Genomic DNA, 18,910 nt, shown 5'->3' on the forward strand with positions numbered 1-18,910 from the left:
TGCCTGAATGTATTTAAAAGGTCATGAGCAACCCACATAAAACTGCTTGGTTGTTTTTACAATTAGAGGGAACTGAAATGCTTAAGAAAAGTGCTGGCTTGACAACCTCAGATCAAAGCCCTTTCTTTGTCCACAAACCAAGTGCAGAGATACCAAGAGCCCAGAGTTCCCCATCCTGCTCCAAACTCTGTTCTGAAGGAATCATCTTTATGGGATAAGATGTTAGTTTACTCTTCATGCCCATTTAAGCAATATTAAAATTAAATGTCTATAGAGTAGCCTAAAAATGCTAAATGTCATGGAAATATATCACCTGAATGTCGTGAGGAAGCGATTAGTGATTTTACATAACCCAAAAAAACCTAAACACCTGAAATGTGATAAACTGGAAACTTGTTTGATTGCTGAGAGGAGTCAGTGAAGAAAGCAGGTTATAGCCTTATAATGTAGCCACAACTTGATGCCAAAGACAACCAAATTAAGAGGAATGCTAAATTCTCCTGTAGCATTGTACTTTACTTTAAAAAAAAGCAATAAAGCTAAAAGTTTAGCTGGTTGATCTATAGAAACTCAAATCTCTGTTTCACATACCTTCAGGAATACTGCTATTTAGCAGAATAGGGTTTCCAGATGTTCTAATTACATTTCCTTGATCATCAAACGTTACATTTAAATAACCAAGATATTTCCCAAAAGCATAGGCTTGTACCACTGGCACCTGCCTCCCATCATCTGACTTCACCAGGAATGGATAGTTGCCAGCTGGCATTTCACTGGAAGGTGGGGGGCCTGAAACAAAATAACCACACAAGTATTTTATCTTCAGAAAATTATCAGTAAGGACTTTCAAATAGGCTTTTCTTCCTTAAAAGAATATATGGAATATTTAATATCTATTAAATAATAATTTGGAAATAAAATAAGGTTCTTCAGGACTTGAGTGCAAGGGAGTATTTTCTCCTTGTAGAAGTAAAAAAGTTGAGTTGATTTTAACCTCTTACTTCGCTGCAAGATCTCTAACTCATAGCAATTAACTGAGAATTAAAACAAAAACAAAAAACCAATGATTTTTCCATCATATATAAATTATTGGATTTTTGCCTTCTGCTTTATTGATAACTTGGCTTCTCAGGTGACATTTTTCTGGAACCACGAAACACAAAAAGCATAAAACTAAGGCGGTGACTATGTAACGAATTACTATGTTATCACATTATTCCTTGATGAGATGGACTTCGTACTTTCGTACCATAAGATATTCATCCAAAAAGGAGAAGAGGCTTATCAAAGCTCCATGCACACTTCTCAGTTGAAGGCTTAGATTCTGTTTAATTAAAAATAGGTTTACAGAGGATAATGTAAGAAACAGTAACACCTTCTTATTTTTTTAAACTCCTTTTAAATTAAACTTTTGTCTGAAGGTTCTACCGAAAATCACCCCACTACAAAAAGCATTCTAGTCCCAGATTCCAGTTGCCACGTAATTTGTGAATACACGGGAAGAACTGCAATTGTATTTTGGGTCCCCGAGTCAGCTATCTTCTGCCAACTATAAGTACTTTTGTGAATGTTGGCAAGGCAAACGGAGCTCCTGGAACAGGTCCCAGATGTAATTGTAATGCTGCTAGAAGACTCAGCTGCTTGTTTGTAGCTAGTCTGCCAGAGTATGTATTTCCAAAAATCAAAGAAGAATCTTTGACTCTGCCAAAGTACATTTTTTTTTGTCTGAACAGATGAATGCATCTGTGTGCGTTCGGTGTAGACAGCTCTCAGAGGTCATTTTAGGATATCCGCATCTTCCACGTTTACAGAAAAAGTTAGATCTTTCCGAATTAGAACCCATCTAGATATCCTGGAAGCCCACAAGCATTTATTTCATATCCAAGTCAGGGGAATTTCTTGCCTTCACGTGTGAACAAAACCAATGAAGTAGATGGTGAAAGTAGTTTTTGTGTTTAAAGTTATTCATGTTGTGCTTACAAGGGTTCCTATGTCTTAATTCAGAACTGTAGGGTGTGATTCTTCCTAAACAACTAGAATAATAAAAGGAGGCAGAGGCTGATGGAGAAGATAAACTGCAGGGAAAGAGAGAGTGAAATGGAACAGCAGTGTGGTGAAACAAGCAGGGATGGAAGAGAAGGAAAGGGACAGTGTGTTACTATCTTTCTACACACACAGTTAAGTAGGTCCCAAGTTACACAGTGATGGCTGGGCACGTGGGCCATTTTTTTACTGTAACTCATAGAACATTTCCTCTTTAAAAAAAAAAAAAAAAAAAAAAAACCATGCCTGTTCTGTCTACATTAAATTTGGCAGAGACCTGCAGCTAATTTTGATTGCTTTAAAACTAGCCACTGTCACTTTTATTCATATGCTATTTTTATTCATAATAAATGTGGGTTGTGCTTATTTTCAATAGACAGAGAGAGAGTAACACTGAGATGAGGGGAAATTGCCAAAAGAGTCCCTAGAAAACTGGGACAGGAAATCAGAATCCGAAGGAACAGGGAGAGAGAGGGAAAGGGGGCAAGAAGGAAGAGCAATGTCAAGTCACACTCTATGTGACAATTTTGTGGAAACTTTATAGGTTGCTGACAGGAGTTCAACATTCTTGTTGAAAAAATGCAAGCCAAAGGACAACCACTTCCTTAGCCCTGGTCTACACTACAGAGTTATGTCAACGTAAGACAGCTTACATTGACAGTACTCAGTGTCTATGCTAAAATGCAGCTCTCATTAATGACAGGTTTCAGAGTAGCAGCCGTGTTAGTCTGTATTCGCAAAAAGAACAGGAGTACTTGTGGCACCTTAGAGACTAACAAAAATTTATTTATTTATTGGTGACACAAGTACTCCTGTTCTTTTTGCTCTCATTAATGAAACTCGCTCACTACACCAACTTAACTCCACCTCCACGAGTGGCGTAATGCTTAAGTCAATGTAGTTAGGTCGACGAAGTGTCAGTGTAGATATTACGTTGCTTATGTTGACTGTTTCTGCCTCTGAGAAGCTTTCCCACAATGCCCCACACTGCCAGTTAAGTTGGTACAAGTGCTCCTAGTAAGGACCCACACCAGACACAAGAAGCACAGTGTGGACATGCAAAAGCAGTTTAATTACTGGTGGCTGTAAGTCAACGTAACTTAGGTCGACTTAATTTTGTAGTGTGGACTTGCCTTTAGAAAAAGATTTAGTAAATAAAGGTATGTCTACACTTACCTCCGGAGCGATAGATCCAGTGTGTGTGTGGGGGGGGGGGTCGATTTATCGTGTCTAGTGAAGACGCGATAAATCGACAGCCGAGCACTCTCCCGTTGACTCCGGTACTCCACTGGAGCGAGAAGTGTAGGCGGAGTCAACGAGGGAGCGTCAGCAGTTGACCTACCGCAGTGAAGACACCACGGTAAGTAGTTCTAAGTACATCGACTTCAACTATGCTATTTTTATAGCTGAAGTTGCGTAACTTAGACCAACTTAGCTCGCCCCGCCCAGTGTAGACCAGGCCTAAGAGAGCAGACACAATGTTCAGAGGAAAGTCTAGTTAATAAAATTAGAGAAACACAGCAATACACAGGCCTGATTCCAGAGAGAGCTGGTCAGAGGACTAATAATATCCCAACTCATTAAGTGTTCACCTAGTGAGGTCAGAGTAGAGTAGGTCTCCACTAAGGCCTGGTCTTGCACTTCCTACATGCATTTAACTCTCAATGAAATCAAGAGGAGGGGGGAGGACATGTTCTGACATGTGGACCACTGTAAGGATTAGGTTCAGATTCCATAGCTAACTAAAGTCAAAGGTCCCAGTGATTCCTTCAAGTCCCCAACTCCTACTATCTTTCCTATGGAAATCCATCAAAAAACTACTGAGCATGCTCACTATCAGCATGAGCACAAATACATTTACCCCGTCATTCAAAACGTAGACAGATTCTGCTCTGCTGCTGAACTTTTTTATTTTTAAAGAACTGTAAGGAAATAAAGTAGCTTAAACAGGGTAAAGAGTTGTAGAGAAATGAAACAGACAGCTGGAAAAAGTAGCTACAAAAGCCATCATTCCACACCAGTCTGCTAAGTGGCCAGCTCTAAAGAAATATTGGGGGAGGGAGGGGCAAGAAGAAGAAGAAAGGGAGTAAAAGGAACATTTTACATTTTTATCTGTGAAATGCAAGACATTTAGCATAGAAAGCTGCTTGTGATTTCACAGATAAAATCCATCTTTCTTCACTTATTTCTGTGGAAATTGTCACCCTCTTAGGTGCTGTATTTGTGACTAAGCTTGGATATTAACCTTATACAATTAATATATCTCCTTATTGCACAAATCTCACCTTGTAAAAAATCACCTTAATATAAATACACCTCTATCTGAATCGGCTTAATGTTCCAGACATTTTCAAATGGTGTTTTGGGAAACAGAAGGAGAGGCAACAACATTACAATGGCCCATATCCCCTTGGATGAGTGTTTTGGAAGCAAAGTAATCACGTTGCATCCTAGCAAGAAGGAGAGAGAAAGATACCACGTCATGTTAAGCTGCTGTTTGAACGTAAGTGAGGCTCAGGGTGAAATTTGTTCCACATGTGTGGCTCAGGGAACCAACAACATGCTAGTTTTCCCCCCTTTGCACTAAGAATACATTACTGCACGTAATGCTCCTGGAGGGAGTCTGTTCTAGTGGGATGGAGTAGCTTCATACTGGCACACACATCTATTAGAACTTGTTTGGTTTTGGATAGGTGCTATTTGCTGTTCTGTTTAGAATTAGTACAAATTGACTGTGTCTTCTCATGATGGGAAATATCTCATAGTTAACTGCTATTCCTTAATGTCTGGTGATTGAAACTATTCAGCTTACAATTAACCCAAAAGAAGATTCAACAAAGGTAAGGAACACTAAAAGGGAAGCAGGGGAGTGGAAGGGGACTAGCAGTAAGATCACGCAGTTACATTAGCTATACACAAAGCCTGATGGTTTTGAATTATTGGGAATTTTTTCCCCACCTATGAATTATTAAAAGAGTAACAGCAACTATTTTAGACTCTCCCATAACCTAGCCAATATTGCAAGACAGAAGTGGACAAGCTAGAGGGATATGAAGAAAGAGTATAGTGGTCTTACAGATTAATTCAGGGGCAGTGGGGTTAGCCAGAGTGGGGAGATTATACAAGAGACAAGTTCAGGTGAGTAAGAAGGGGCAGAGTGGTGAGGGGTTTTAACAGATGAGGTCAAGAAGCTTGACTTTGAGCTGAAAAACAGTAGCCAGTCGAGGGACTCAAAGAGGAGTTCATAGACTTGCTATGACATTGTGTTAATAATAAAAGGAAGTCATTGTATATGTAACATACCTCCACTGCCAAAGTGCTTTGCAGACATTAATTAATCCTCAAAATACCCGTGCCTTATACTAAAAGCTCCTGAGTGCCTCCTGTGCATCCTCACATCCTGTTGTCTTCAAATAGGAGTTAAAGGCAATTAGCACCCTATAGAATTAGGCCCTCCTCCAATGTGGAGGTGTTTGGGAGGGGGGAAATCACTAGCTCCCCCTCACCTGTGTTTTTCCTGTATTTTTGAAATAATCAAAATTCAAAACATTCTGACCAGCTCTATAGTTGGCTGAAAGATTAAAAAAGAACTTCAAATATTTTGTCAATTTTTTCCTCTAGGATTTTTCATTGACATTTCTTTTTTGTTTGAAATTAGAAAAAAAAAATGTGTCTAGTTTAGGGAGTGAAGCAGAAGTACTCAGAGTGGGCAACAGAGTCTGACTTGCCCAAAGTTACACACAGACAGAGGTTTCAGCGATGGGATAAGAACTCACGAAGTTCTGGCTCCTAGCATTGTGCTCAGACAACAATGAAACAACAGAGAAGCTTCATACAGTACTCTGAAGTGACACAGGTTTGCTGAGTGGTACTGACAGCTGATCTATACTGCCCAAGTCTTTTCACACACACCAAGTAGTACTGCAGTGTATAGCCAAACATCTATGATCCTTATCTCTGCCATCTGGCTTGCTCCTAACCCATGTAACCTGCTGATGAGGATCCTTTCTCCAGAATAGGTGCACAGAGTTTTTACATACAACATCCTTCAAAATGCAGGGATAGGTATATTACCTACAGTTTTGCACTATTTGTTTGACGGGGATCCATAGTAGATTACAGATAACTACATACTTTTCGATGTATAAAAATATCATTCCTTTAAAAGTCTGATATCACATAGACCTGCAAGACTAGAAAAGGAAATTTAGATTATTGCAAAGGGCGATTTCTCCATTTCCAATGGAACTATGCACTTGTTTCTAGCCCTGAAAGGTCCTATAATGTTATGATTTTAAAACTAACATTGTCATCTAAAAAGGTTACTTAAAATAAATTTTAGGTGGATTTTTTTTTTTAAACTGCTTCTGAGGCTCTCTACATTTGGCCTCATGGTAACTTAGTCTCCTATTTTAGCAAGCAGACAAATGAAGGGGAAAAAAATCCTAGCAGCATTTAAAAAAAATATATCCCTAAAGCATATACAGAATGTGACCATGAGAGATGAGGGTTCTGGTACTCATTTGGGATGATCTTGCATAACTCATTTGTGGAGTCACCATTCACTAACTATGCCCATCCCAAACTCACACGGTTAAGCCTTTGCGGCATACCACAGCACCAGGCATTTTCTCACACACTGTTTGCACGCATGTATAATTTCTATAGACTATTTGGAACTTTGTAAAGAAGAGCTACAATCTGGGACAACGTTCAAGATGGAATTTTTTTTAGGCATAGGAAGACAGTCTGTGCACTTTTAATTTTCTATCACAGTGTGAAACATTCATGCTAGCACGACGTTTGGCAGTAGCTGGGTAGGCAACAACATAAAAAATTTCTACTTTTCTGTCACTTTGGGTATATATTCAGGATCAGTCCCTACACAGATCCATGTCTCAAACCACTTCTAAGTGTGTTTTTCTGAAATGTTTAAGATTTTATTTTCTTCCTCTTAAAACTCAATATGAAAATATCAGTGGGATTCTTTTTTAAAAATAAATGTTTGCCCTCATGGACTAAATAATACCATCACTAGGCCACCAAATATTACGAAGTACATATGTTTTACCATGTTTTAAAAACCTATATATACAGAAATAGGTTCTACAGGGTAACAATCACCTACAGGATATTTGGAAAAATAATCAAGGAATATACCTTGTTTTATATTGATTAATTTATTTCACTGATTCCTTTAATGCGTGTATCAGACAAGGTAAATTAAAATATTTTATTTATTTACTCCCTTATTCAGTAAACTTGTAAAACATGTTAGAATCTCAGAAATGTAGGGCTAAAAGGGACCTTGAGAGGTCATCTAGTGCCGCCCCCCCATGAGGTAGGACCAAGTATACCTAGACCAGACATTCTCAACCCGTGGCCCAGTTAGCACACAGCTGCAGCCCAAGTATTATCTGCAGGACTAAGTATTATCTAGTACTTTGCATTTGTCTTCACTGAATTTCATCTTGTTGATTTCAGACCAATTCTCCAATTTGTCAAGGTCGTTTTGAATTCTAATCCTAACCTCCCAAATGCTTGCAACTCCTCCCAGCTCATTGTCATCTCAAATTTTATAAGCATACTTTCCAGTCCACTATCCAAGTCATTACTGAAAATGTTAAAAGTACCAGACCCAAAACTGACCACTGCAGGACTCCACTAGATATGTCCACACAGTGAGCCATTGATAACTACTCTGAGTACAATCTTTTTACCAGTTATACACCCACTTTATAGTAATTTCACATAACTAGGGAAATGTAGTCTCTCTAATGAGAATCTCATGTGGGACTACTATTAAACAAGCTGCGCAATAATTTAGCAGCATTACTATTTGCATTGGAGTGGGTCTGTGTTGCACAGGTCATCCTGAATATGTTCAAAGAGTTAGGACACTTCTTACTCACAGAGGGTGTAAAAACTGGGAATGGACTCATGTCATAGTCTCAGTCTCATATGTCTTGCTTACAGTAAGGATTGCAAAAGAACTACATCTCATGTGGGTTAGTCTCAATGTGATATGTGCTACATAAAGTTGATTGGTTTTAAATATACAGGGTGCCAGATCCTCAGTTGCTCTCAATCAAGGTAGCTCCACTGAAATTGCCGATATTCACCAGTTGAGGAACTGGCCACAGTACTTAGTTACAAGTAAATTACATTTTTACAAAGTCATCTTAGTTCAATGAGAATTCTCTTTCAATTAATGATCAGTTTTGGTTAAAAGCAACATTTTACTGAGAGATGTAATACCTGTATAAAGAAACGTGTTCGTATGTCCTCCAATTACAACATCCACTCCTCTCACTTTTTGAGCAATCTTTTGATCCACAGTGAAACCAGAGTGTCCTAGTGCAATAATTTTGTTAACTCCCAGTGTGATAAGTTTATCCACATGTGGCTGCAATGCTTCAATTTCATCTTCAAAATATATCTCCTTGCCTTAAAAAAAAAAAAAAAAAAAAAAGGAGAGAGAGAGAGAGAGAGAAAGGAGATTATTAATATTTATGAGGTGTCTAAAAATACTTGTGTTTTCACAAGATCAGATTATTGAAACAGCCGATGGACTATGGCCAGAGTCCCACAAACTGTGGGGAGCTCTGGCCTCTCTCATTATTTAAATGCCCATTTCTGCCATCAAACACGGGATTCTAGGTTGTGAGGTGTAAATGATCTCTGAATTTTAGTTGCCCCAGGGTCCCACATTCCTTTACAGAATGAAGCAAATGGGAGTCTTTTAATTAGCTTTATTGGGAGTTGGTTCAGACTTTTAATCTGGCCCAGTGTTTTCAAGTACTGTATAAGCAACCTGAACATTTGCGCTCAGTCTACCAACATTTATGAATAGTATATAACTATATATATACACATAAAACAAAGCTGTAATGCCAAGAAAAGATGCCGGTGATACCAGCCAACAGAGCAAAGCTCCAATGGTTTTTGACTGCCATTAGAACTGAGAAACAGAAAGTTACATTCAGGTTTGTCTCATATGCATCATTTGGGTGTAAATATAACATTTTTTTGCCATATTACTTCCTACTGATTTTTCCTTAGAATCTTTCTTCTTCTCCCATGTTAATTCTTCTCCCACAAAGTCTCCCCTCATCCTGGCTTATTTTGTTTGTCTCCTTTCTATTTCCACAGCAGTTCCCTCAGAGTCCTCCTGCACTAAATCTGCAGGCTCAGAGCCAAATCCTACTTGCCTTCCATATGCAAATTATCTCATTGAATGAGATGAATCATACGATTTCTGACTGTCAGTGGTACACAGCAATAGCAAAGCCTGAAGTGGAATTACTTCCCTGAAGGGAGAACCCAAAGATAGAGATTAAAAAGGGGTAATGTTTACCCAGCTCACAGCGTTGAGAAATCTTATGGTTTCTCTGAAATGTTTCTATTTTATCATTTCAGAAAAATTTCATTTATAATACAAACATGTACTCTCTCTCTACTGTATTTGCTGTGTCTCGGTCACACTCTTGATTTCTACAAAAAGGATAAAAAAGCAGCTATCCCAGGTGCTAGGTTCCCTTGACAAAGTTTTAAAATACAGTTCTTATAAATTACTGATCAACAAATTCTCCTTAAACTCTCCGGCCAAAAATGACTAACTAGAAAATAAACCACTCAAATTCCACCTCCCATCCCTCACAATTCTCCTCCATTCCCACGCATCTTGGGAGAATATAGGAGCCTTTCAGCATACCCTAGAGATCAACAGATCTGGGCTATTTCATAGCAAAGGGGAGAGTAAGAACTAGTCCCAAGTCCAATGCTAAATGTTGCAAGAAATAAAGAGTTACTGCAACAGAGGAACATTGACAAAGCAATATTATGGGGTTACGTAAATTGTCAAACTGTAACAGTTCTGTTGTTGCCTAAGTGTAACCCAGGATTCAAAACAAAACACACAACTTATTGCTTAGTGCTTGGTCACCCCTTCTCAAAAGTTTAAATTTAGTTTAAAAAAAAAAAAATCTAAGTTTTTTATATAACAGTTATTCATCTTTTTCTTTGTGGATCAGCAATTCTATTATTTCTTTTTCAGTGTGTTAAACTAACAGGAAATAAGTTTTCTAATTTCTTTAAACTTTAGAAAGAAACAGAAAAGGCAACTAAACAGCACTATTTTTTAACAAGACGACAAGATAATGGGCTGGGTGCCAAAAGTATTAGGCACGTGTCCAAGGATAAAATAATTAGCTGCTACCATAAGGATATGATTAAAAGAGCAGGATCACAATTCCAATAACATGGTTGTGGTATTGTTCTGGAAAACAGCTCAGAGCGATATTTGTTGACAAGTGTTCTCTATTGAATATTTCTACTATTCTACAGACAGGAGAAGTTATCAAGATACTGAAGTCAAAAGTTACGTGCAAAAATGTGATTTATTTTGCAGCACAAAATGCGTGCTAAGCACCTCACAGTACAAATAAAAAGACATGGTTCCTATTCTACAGATCTTACAATATAATGAATGAATAAATGCTGTCTTCCTTATTTACCAATACTTGGCAATTGTTGTAGGAAAAAACCTAGTAGGGTGACTCAAATGTGGCAGGTGGATTTAGTAGTGCATAGGACATCTTTTAAAAAAAGCTACCAATTAATAGCTTCATCGTTTGCGCTATGGATTATTAAAGTAGACTTCACTCTCTGTTTCCAGATATTTATTAGCAATCCTTACTGAGGGAGAGAGAGAGAGAGCGACAGCGAGCGCTATGGGAACATTGGGATTAAGGTCCCACTGTTTCAAAAGAGTTATGATTATAATATGGTGATAGTTGTGAACAGACTGTGAAGGTGACAATAGTAGCAGTAGCGATGAAAGACATCTAGTGATAATACAAAACAAATTTATATAAACTTGCAGAGAAAAATGGCAGTGCAAAATCCACACTTTATTCTAAACAGTAGTCTCTGAGGATCTGGAAAGTCCTGTAAGAGCACAAGATTTCAGGGTAACTAAGGTGAATCTGAGAATAAACTCAACTGAACTACCTGAAATAAAGTGTGCCTATTAGACATGTCATCTTCCTGGAATCCAATCTCACAGTGACTTACTTTTTAGATTAAGGAACTAGGTTAATGGTTAACTCACCAACCCATAATTTCAGCCAGGAGTTTATCAGCACCGCAGATTGCTAAGTCATTTGTGACATAAATCACAGTATGCAGAAACTGAATCACCTTTTGAAAGCTACTGAAGGCTTCATACACTAAAGAGGTGTACAAGTAAAAAAGGAGAGAGTTACAAAAATTGTGTTTGCTACATATGGTGGCCCCTAGAAAACTCCCTATTAATGCCAACTGCTTTTCGATTCTCAGCTATACCACAGTATGTACTTAGTCTGTGACTGCTTTAGCTTTGCCTAAGAAAGTAATAAGCCTGTCTTAATACACCTCTACCTTGATATAACGCTGTCCTCGGGAGCCAAAAAATCTTACCGTGTTATAGGTGAAACCGCGTTATGTTGAACTTGCTTTGATCCACCGGAATGCGCAGCCCCGGCCCCCCGGAGCACTGCTTTACCACGTTATATCTGAATTCGTGTCACATAAGGTCGCGTTATATCGAGGTAGCCGTGTACTACTACTTCTCTTTTGGCTCCTTATTGGGTCTTTCAGTACAATTATAACCGTCTCTAGGTTTTGCTACAAATTTATTAAAATATGTCCTTTTACTTAACAGCAGTTGTAATTCACCACCATCGAAATTCTGCTCCAATATCTTTCACAGCTACAGAAAGGCTAAATTGACAGTACGTATTGTGCCTCTCTCAAAATAGATAAACTATGACACCGTTCCTCGAGAACTTATTTTAATTCCTAGCATGTCCAATTTAGACAACTTTCTGGATTGCCTGGATGAGAAACCAGTGCTCAGGGAATACATAGGCTCTGAGCCAGGAGCTTTCCCACATTGCTTCATGGATATTGTGCAAGCAGGGATATTGTGCAAGCAGAAATGCTAGGGGCTGAGACTGCCAACCTCCCTGGCTGGGACAACACTCATAGGTAAACATTTGGAACATATCAGTTAAAAGAAAATGTCTGTTAAGTGCTGTATTATTTGTCACACATCTTATGCATGTATATTCATCTCTCTCTTCATACCCTCAGCACATATAAGCTTCTCATTTTGCACAGGCAAAAGGAAGAATAAATTTTTCCTTGTTATTCCTTAGAGGAAAAGGATGGATTCAAATAACCCAGCCTCGTATGTCAGAAGGCAGATTAAAAGTTTCTGTTGACCACAGAGAGGTCTCCTCTGTGGATGTGTTTAACCATTTGCATTGGACTTTTATGTCAGTTGTACATTTGAATACTTTGTTTAAATATTATCATACCTTCCCTATTCTGGGCTAATTTACACCTTCATTTTTACAGTTATGATGTTATTTCAGTAAGTAATGGTCAGAAAAGTAGTAATATCTTCCTTGTATTGAAGATGATTTAAAAAAAAAATGCTATGTTCAATGCACTTTAATTCCATTGTGTGTCTAGTTTAAAACCAGAGGGGAATGCCAGGTCCTTTTATTAGGCATGGAAGTGGCTCTTTTGCACCTACAATGATGTCCTGCATCTGACTGAAAGGGCAAGGTGAGAAACTCTAATGTGAAATGGTGTTTTTATTATTCTAAAATACAATTATCTGTTCTTAAAATCAGAAGTAGTCTATTTTTGTCTAATTCCTTTACACTAATTAAATAAACCTTGATCACTGGAACAACTTATTTGTCAGAAGAGGATGAGTCTATGCTTCATCACTTCTGCTATCAGTCACTGATAGAAAATAATTGTGATTCCTTCTGTAGTCTAATTTCTGGTATATACTTGGGATGCCAAAAAACACAGGGGGACAAATTCTGCCCTCAGATACACATATGCAACTCCCACTGACTTCAGTGGGATTTGGGCATGTATCTGAGGGCCGAATTACATTCCTCAGAACTCAAAATTTTCAGATTGTAATAAACTCTGTAAAAACACATTTTCCTTAATTATACAAGACGTATTCATGTCTTCAGGCTCTCTTATGTGGTCAATAAGGAGAAAAATATACAAGCCTTTTTTTTTTTTTTTTTTTTTTTTATTTTATTTTAAATTTAACACCCCCTTATTGCAGTGTTTCGCGTGTTCTAAATGGATCTGTGTATGGAACACATCTTTTCATATAGCTCGAACATCCAGCAGTTAAAAACAGTCAGATGGCCAGGGAGCTGAATAATACAAAAGTTCTATAGGCAACTAAAACCCTCCATCTGTATTCATTCATTCATACTAGGAAACTATATATAGTTAAAATTTTAGCATTTGACTGTTTAAGAACATAAGAACGGCCATACTGTGTCAGACCAAAGGTCCATCTAGCCCAGCATCCTGTCTTCCGACAGTGGCCAATGCCAGCTGCCCCAGAGGGAATGAACAGAACAGGTAATCATCAAGTGATCCATCCCGTCGCACATTCCCAGCTTCTGGCAAACAGAGGCTAGGGACACCATCCCTGCCCATCGTGGCTAATATCCATTGATGGACCTATCCTCCATGAATTTATCTAGTTCTTTTTAGAACCCTGTTATAGTCTTGGCCTTCACAACAGTCTCTGGCAAGGAGTTCCACAGGCTGACTGTGCGTTGCTTGAAGAAATACTTCCTTTTGTTTGTTTTAAACCTGCTGCCTATTAGTTCCATTTGGTGGCCCAAATCGTTCTTGTGTTATGAGAAGAAGTAAATAACACTTCCTTATTTACTTTCTCCACACCAGTCATGATTTTATAGACCTCTATCATATCCCCCCTTAGTCATCTCTTTTCCAAGTTGAAAAGTCACAGTCTTATTAATCTCTCCTCCTACGGCAGCCGTTCCACACCACTAATATTTTTTTTTTGCCCTTTTCTGAATCTTTTCCAAGTCCAATATACCTTTTTTGAGATGGGACAACCACATCTGCATGCAGTATTTAAGATGTGGGCATACCATGGATTTATATAGAGGCAATATGGTATTTTCTGTCTTATTATGATCTCTTTCTTAATGATTCCCAACATTCTGTTCGATTTTTTGACTGCCTCTGCACATTGAGTGGATGTTTTCAGAGAACTATCCACAATGACTCCAAGATCTCTTTCTTGAGTGGGAACACCTAATTTAGACCCCATCATTTTATATATGTAGTTGGGATTACGTTTTCAAATGTGCATTACTTTGCATTTATCAACATTGAATTTCATTAGCCATTTAGTTGCCCAATCACTTAGTTTTGAGAGATCCTTTTATAGTTCTTCACAGTGACTTAACTATCTTGAGTAGTTTTGTATCATCTGCAAATTTTGCCACCTCACAGTTTACCCCTTTTTCCAGATCATTTATGAATATGTTAAATAGGACTGGGCCCAGTACAGACCTATGGGGGACACCACTATTTACCTCTCTCCATTTTGAAAACTGACCATTTATTCCTACCCTTTTAACCAGTTACTAGTCCATGAGAGAACCTTCCCTCATATCCCTTAACAGCCTTTGGTAAGGGACCTTGTCAAAGGCTTTCTGAAAATCTAAATACACTATATCCACTGGATCCCCCTTGTCCACATGCTTGTTGACCCTCTCAAAGATTTCCGGTATACTGGTGAGGCATGATTTCCCTTTACAAAAACCATGTTGACTACTCCCCAACAAATTATGTTCATCTATGTGTCTGACAATTTTGTTCTTTCCATAGTTTCAACCAGTTTGCCCGGTACTGAAGTCAGGCTTACTGGACTCTAATTGCCGGGGTCACCTCTGGAGCCCTTTTTAAAAATTGGCATCACATTAGCTATCCTCCAGTCATTTGGTACAGAAGCGGATTTAAATGATAGGTTACAGACTACAGTTAGTAGTCCTGCAATGTCACATTTGAGTTCCTTCAAAACTCTTGGGTGAATACCATCTGTTCCTGGTGACTTATTACTGGTCAATTTATCAATTTGTTCCAAAACCTCCTCTAATGACGCTTCCAATCTAAGACAGTTTCTCAGATTTGTCATCTAAAAAGAACGGCTCAGGTTTGGAAATCTCCCTCACCTCCTCAACCGTGAAGACCGATGCAAAGAATTCATTTAGTTTCTCCACAATGGCCTTGAGTGCTCCTTTAGCATCTCGATCATCCAGTGGACCCACTGGTTTTTTAGCAGGCTTCCTGCTTCTGATGGACTTAAAATTTTTTATGCTATTACTTTTTGAGTCTTGGGCTAGCTGTACTTCAAATTCTTTTTTGGCCTTCCTAATTATATTTTTACACTTCATTTGCCAGAGTTTAGGCTCCTTTCTATTTTCCTCAGTAGAATTTAACTTCCACTTTTTAAAGGATGCCTTTTTGCCTCTCACTGCTTCTTTTGCTTTGTTGTTTAGCCACTGTGGCTCTTTTTTTGGTTCTCTTACTATGTTTTTTTTAATTTGGGGTATACATTTAAGTTGAGCCACTACTATGGTGTCTTTAAAAAGTTTCCATGCAGCTTGCAGGGATTTTACGTTTGGTGCTTTGTCTTTCAATTTCTGTTTAAACGAACCTCCTCATTTTTGTGTAGTTCCCCTTTCTGAAACTAAATGCTACAGTGTTGGCCCGCTGTGGTGTTTTCTCCACCACTGGGATGTTAGAGTTAATTATATTATGGTCACTATTACCAAGCGGTACAACTATATTCACCTCTTAGACCTGATCCTGTGCTCCATTTAGGACTAAATCAACAATTGCCTCTCCTCTTGTGGGTTCCAGGACTAGCTGCTCCAAGAAGCAGTCATTTAAGGTATCAAGAAACTTTATCTCTGCATCCTGTCCTGAGGTGACATGTACCCAGTCAATATGGGGATAGTTGAAATCCCCCATTCTTATTGATTTTTTTTTTATTTTAATAGCCTCTCTAATCTCCCTGAGCATTTTACAGTCACTATCACCATCCTGGTCAGGTGGTCGGTAATATATCCCTAACGCTATATTCTTATTATTCAAGCATGGAATTACTATCCATAGAGATTCTATGGTACACTTTGGTTCATTTAAGATTTTTACTTCATTTGATTCTATACTTTCTTTCACATCTAGTATCACTCCCCCACCAGCACGACCTGTTCTGTCCTTCCAATATATTTTGTACCCTGGTATTATTGAGTATCCTCATTCCACCAAGTTTCTGTGATGCCTAGATCAATATCCTCATTTAATATGAGGCACTCTAGTTCACCCATTTTATTATTTAGACTTCTAGCATTGGTATATAAGCACTTTAAAAACTTGTCACTTTTTAGCTGTCTCCCATTACATGATGTAATTGAATTAGACTTTTTTCATTTGACTGTTCCTCATCAGATCCTACCTGTATTTTATCATCTTCCATCCTCTCCTCCTTAATAGGACATAAAACAGTGGTTCTCAAACTTTTGTACTGGTGACCCCTTTCACATGGCAAGCCTCTGAGTGTGACCCCCCCATATAAATTAAAAACACTTTTTTATATATTTAACATCATTATAAATGCTGGAGGCAAAGCAGGAATTGGGGTGGAGGCTGACAGCTTGCGACCCCCCATTTAATAACCTTGCGACCGCCCTGAGGGGTCCCGACCCCCAATTTGAGAACCACTGACATAGAGAATCTCCATTAATAGATCCTCCCCTAAGGGATGTCGCTATTTGGACCATGTGCTACTCCGTTTACATTGTTTATATGTATATGGTTTGTTCCTGCTATACTAAAGAAAAGCATACCTGGATTTGAAAGGAAAGATGTTTCCTTAGTAGTATAGCCAACAATTCCGATTTTTTCTGAACCAACAAGTAGTATTTTATAAGGCTGAAAATATCCAGCGATCCTGGATGCTACTGATCTGCTTGCCTGAATGTTTGCACTCAGAATTGAAAAATTAACATTTTTAAGTAGCGGATCCAATAATCCATCCAGACCATTATCAAACTCATGGTTCCCCAAAGCCTACGAAAAACAAAAAGGAAAAATATTAGACACCCCCAAATAATCACTGTAAGTGCTCTCTCAGAAATTACATACTGGGCATTTCTAGCATAGACGCTCTCCCGTCGACTCTGGTACTCCAATGGAGTGAGAGGACAGGCGGAATCGAATGGGGAGCGTCAGCAGTCAACTCACCGCAGTGAAGACACCGCAGTGAGTAGATCTAACTACGTCAACTTCAGCTATGTTATTCACGTAGCTGAAGTTGCGTAATTTAGATCGATCCCCCGAGTGTAGACCAGACCAAATACAAAATTAAAATGCAAATACAGCACACTGCCATGTAAAATGTAAACTACTAAAAAAATAAAGGGAAAGTTTAAAAAAAGATTTAACAAGGTAAGGAAACTGCTGCTGTGCTTGTTTCGTTTAAATTAAGATGCTTAAAAGCAGCATTTTTCTTCTGCATAGTAAAGTTTCAAAGCTATCTTAAGTCAAGGGTCACTTGTAAACTTTTGAAAGAACCACCATAGCGTTTTGTTCAGAGTTAGGAACATTTCAGAGTTACCAACAACCTCCATTCCCCAAGTGTTCCTAACTCTGAGGTTCTACTGTAGTAGCACTACCTCCCCTACCTTGTCTCGCCAACATTCAGTGACCAGGCTTTCAGCTCAAGGCAAATATTACCTCGCCTTTTGCCGCAGGTTCACAACATCCTTCACTGCTTCACCAGGCCAACCTAAGGGCTCAGCTGGGAGCTCTGCCCCTGTCTCCCAGGGGCCCCTGTGGTTCTTACTGAGCACCAGCCACTGCCCAACCTGCGCATCTGGCGAAGCGCTGCGACGGCGCAAGCCTTAGCGGGTCAATTTCAAAACGCAGGGAACTGGAACCCATTTCCCTGCAGCTACACCACCACCCTGCGCCCTTCCCTTGCACCAGCCCCCTCATGCTGCCTCTCCAGCCGCACCCCAGCCCGGCAGCGCCCCCGATCATGCACCACCTATGCACACACACCTCTCCTCCCGTAGCCCCAAGTTGCACTAGAGCCGCCGCCCTTGCCTGACCCCCCGCGAGGTGAGAGGCGCCTGCGCCTTACCATAGCATCGTAGCCCAGGAGGTTCATGAAGCGCACCACTTCCCGCCCCTTGAAGTAGCTGAACCACACCGTGCCCTGGTACTGGTCGCCGGCGTCCAGGAGCAGCACGTTGGGGTGGGTGGCTCGGATCTCCTGGATCTTGGTGTATCTCCGCGCCACCCCGCCATAGCAATCCTGGGGGCGGCCGCTGGGGCGGCTCTGACACTTGCCGGAGTCGCGGCTGGTCTGTTCCACCCGCGCGTGGACGTCGTTGGTGTGGAGGAGCGTGAGCTGGAAGGCGGCCCGGGCGGCGTGCGCCAGGCACAGCAGCGCGGCCAGCCCCAGCCAGGGGCTGAGCGTCCCGCGCAACCTCCCCATGCCTGCCCCGCGCGCAGCTGCTGCAGCTTAAAGCGGGGCCCCACGGGGCCGGTAGCACCGAGGAAGATCCATGGCAGGTAGTGGGAGGGTTTGACGGCTCCTCCACCCTCCCCACAGGGCTTGAGTGTGGGCGGTTAATCTAATCTAATCTTTGTGTTCCTGCAGCTGCCGAAGTGCGGGGTGGGGAGAGATACAAGGGTGTCCGAAGAGTGCCCTATCCCAGATAAAGTTACACACACTGTTCCTTCCCCTGCCTCGCTCGAAACGGGGCGAGGCCGGGCGGCTGAGAAATTGCGTGTTCTTGCTTTGCCCTGCAGCCGCAGGAGGCCGGGCTAGGCAATATGTATAGTCCTGTCAACAGGACGTGATTCAGGCGCCAGGGTGGCTTGGCCAGCAGAGTGTTTGAGTTGGCGATCACGGGCTATTTGCAAGAACTGCATTGGCTAGCTGTTC

General features: G+C 40.1%; 1 protein-coding gene across 1 annotated transcript in view; it reads right to left on the reverse strand.

Moving 5' to 3' along the window:
• The window catches only part of NT5E (5'-nucleotidase ecto), a 42,562-nt gene extending 23,909 nt beyond the window's left edge, over positions 1 to 18,653 (reverse strand). The window contains exons 1-4 of the mRNA XM_024193217.2: positions 18,101 to 18,653; positions 16,803 to 17,025; positions 8,302 to 8,490; positions 592 to 789 (exon numbers count right to left, since the gene is read on the reverse strand). Coding sequence (XP_024048985.2) covers positions 592 to 789; positions 8,302 to 8,490; positions 16,803 to 17,025; positions 18,101 to 18,457 — 967 coding nt within the window. The 5' untranslated portion in view covers positions 18,458 to 18,653. The remainder of the gene's footprint in view (positions 1 to 591; positions 790 to 8,301; positions 8,491 to 16,802; positions 17,026 to 18,100) is intronic.
• Positions 18,654 to 18,910: the final 257 nt, after the last annotated feature.

The sequence above is a fragment of the Terrapene carolina genome, unplaced genomic scaffold (assembly GCF_002925995.2).
Source record: "Terrapene carolina triunguis isolate 2854851 unplaced genomic scaffold, T_m_triunguis-2.0 Scaffold42, whole genome shotgun sequence".
Taxonomy (NCBI): Eukaryota; Metazoa; Chordata; order Testudines; family Emydidae; genus Terrapene; species Terrapene triunguis.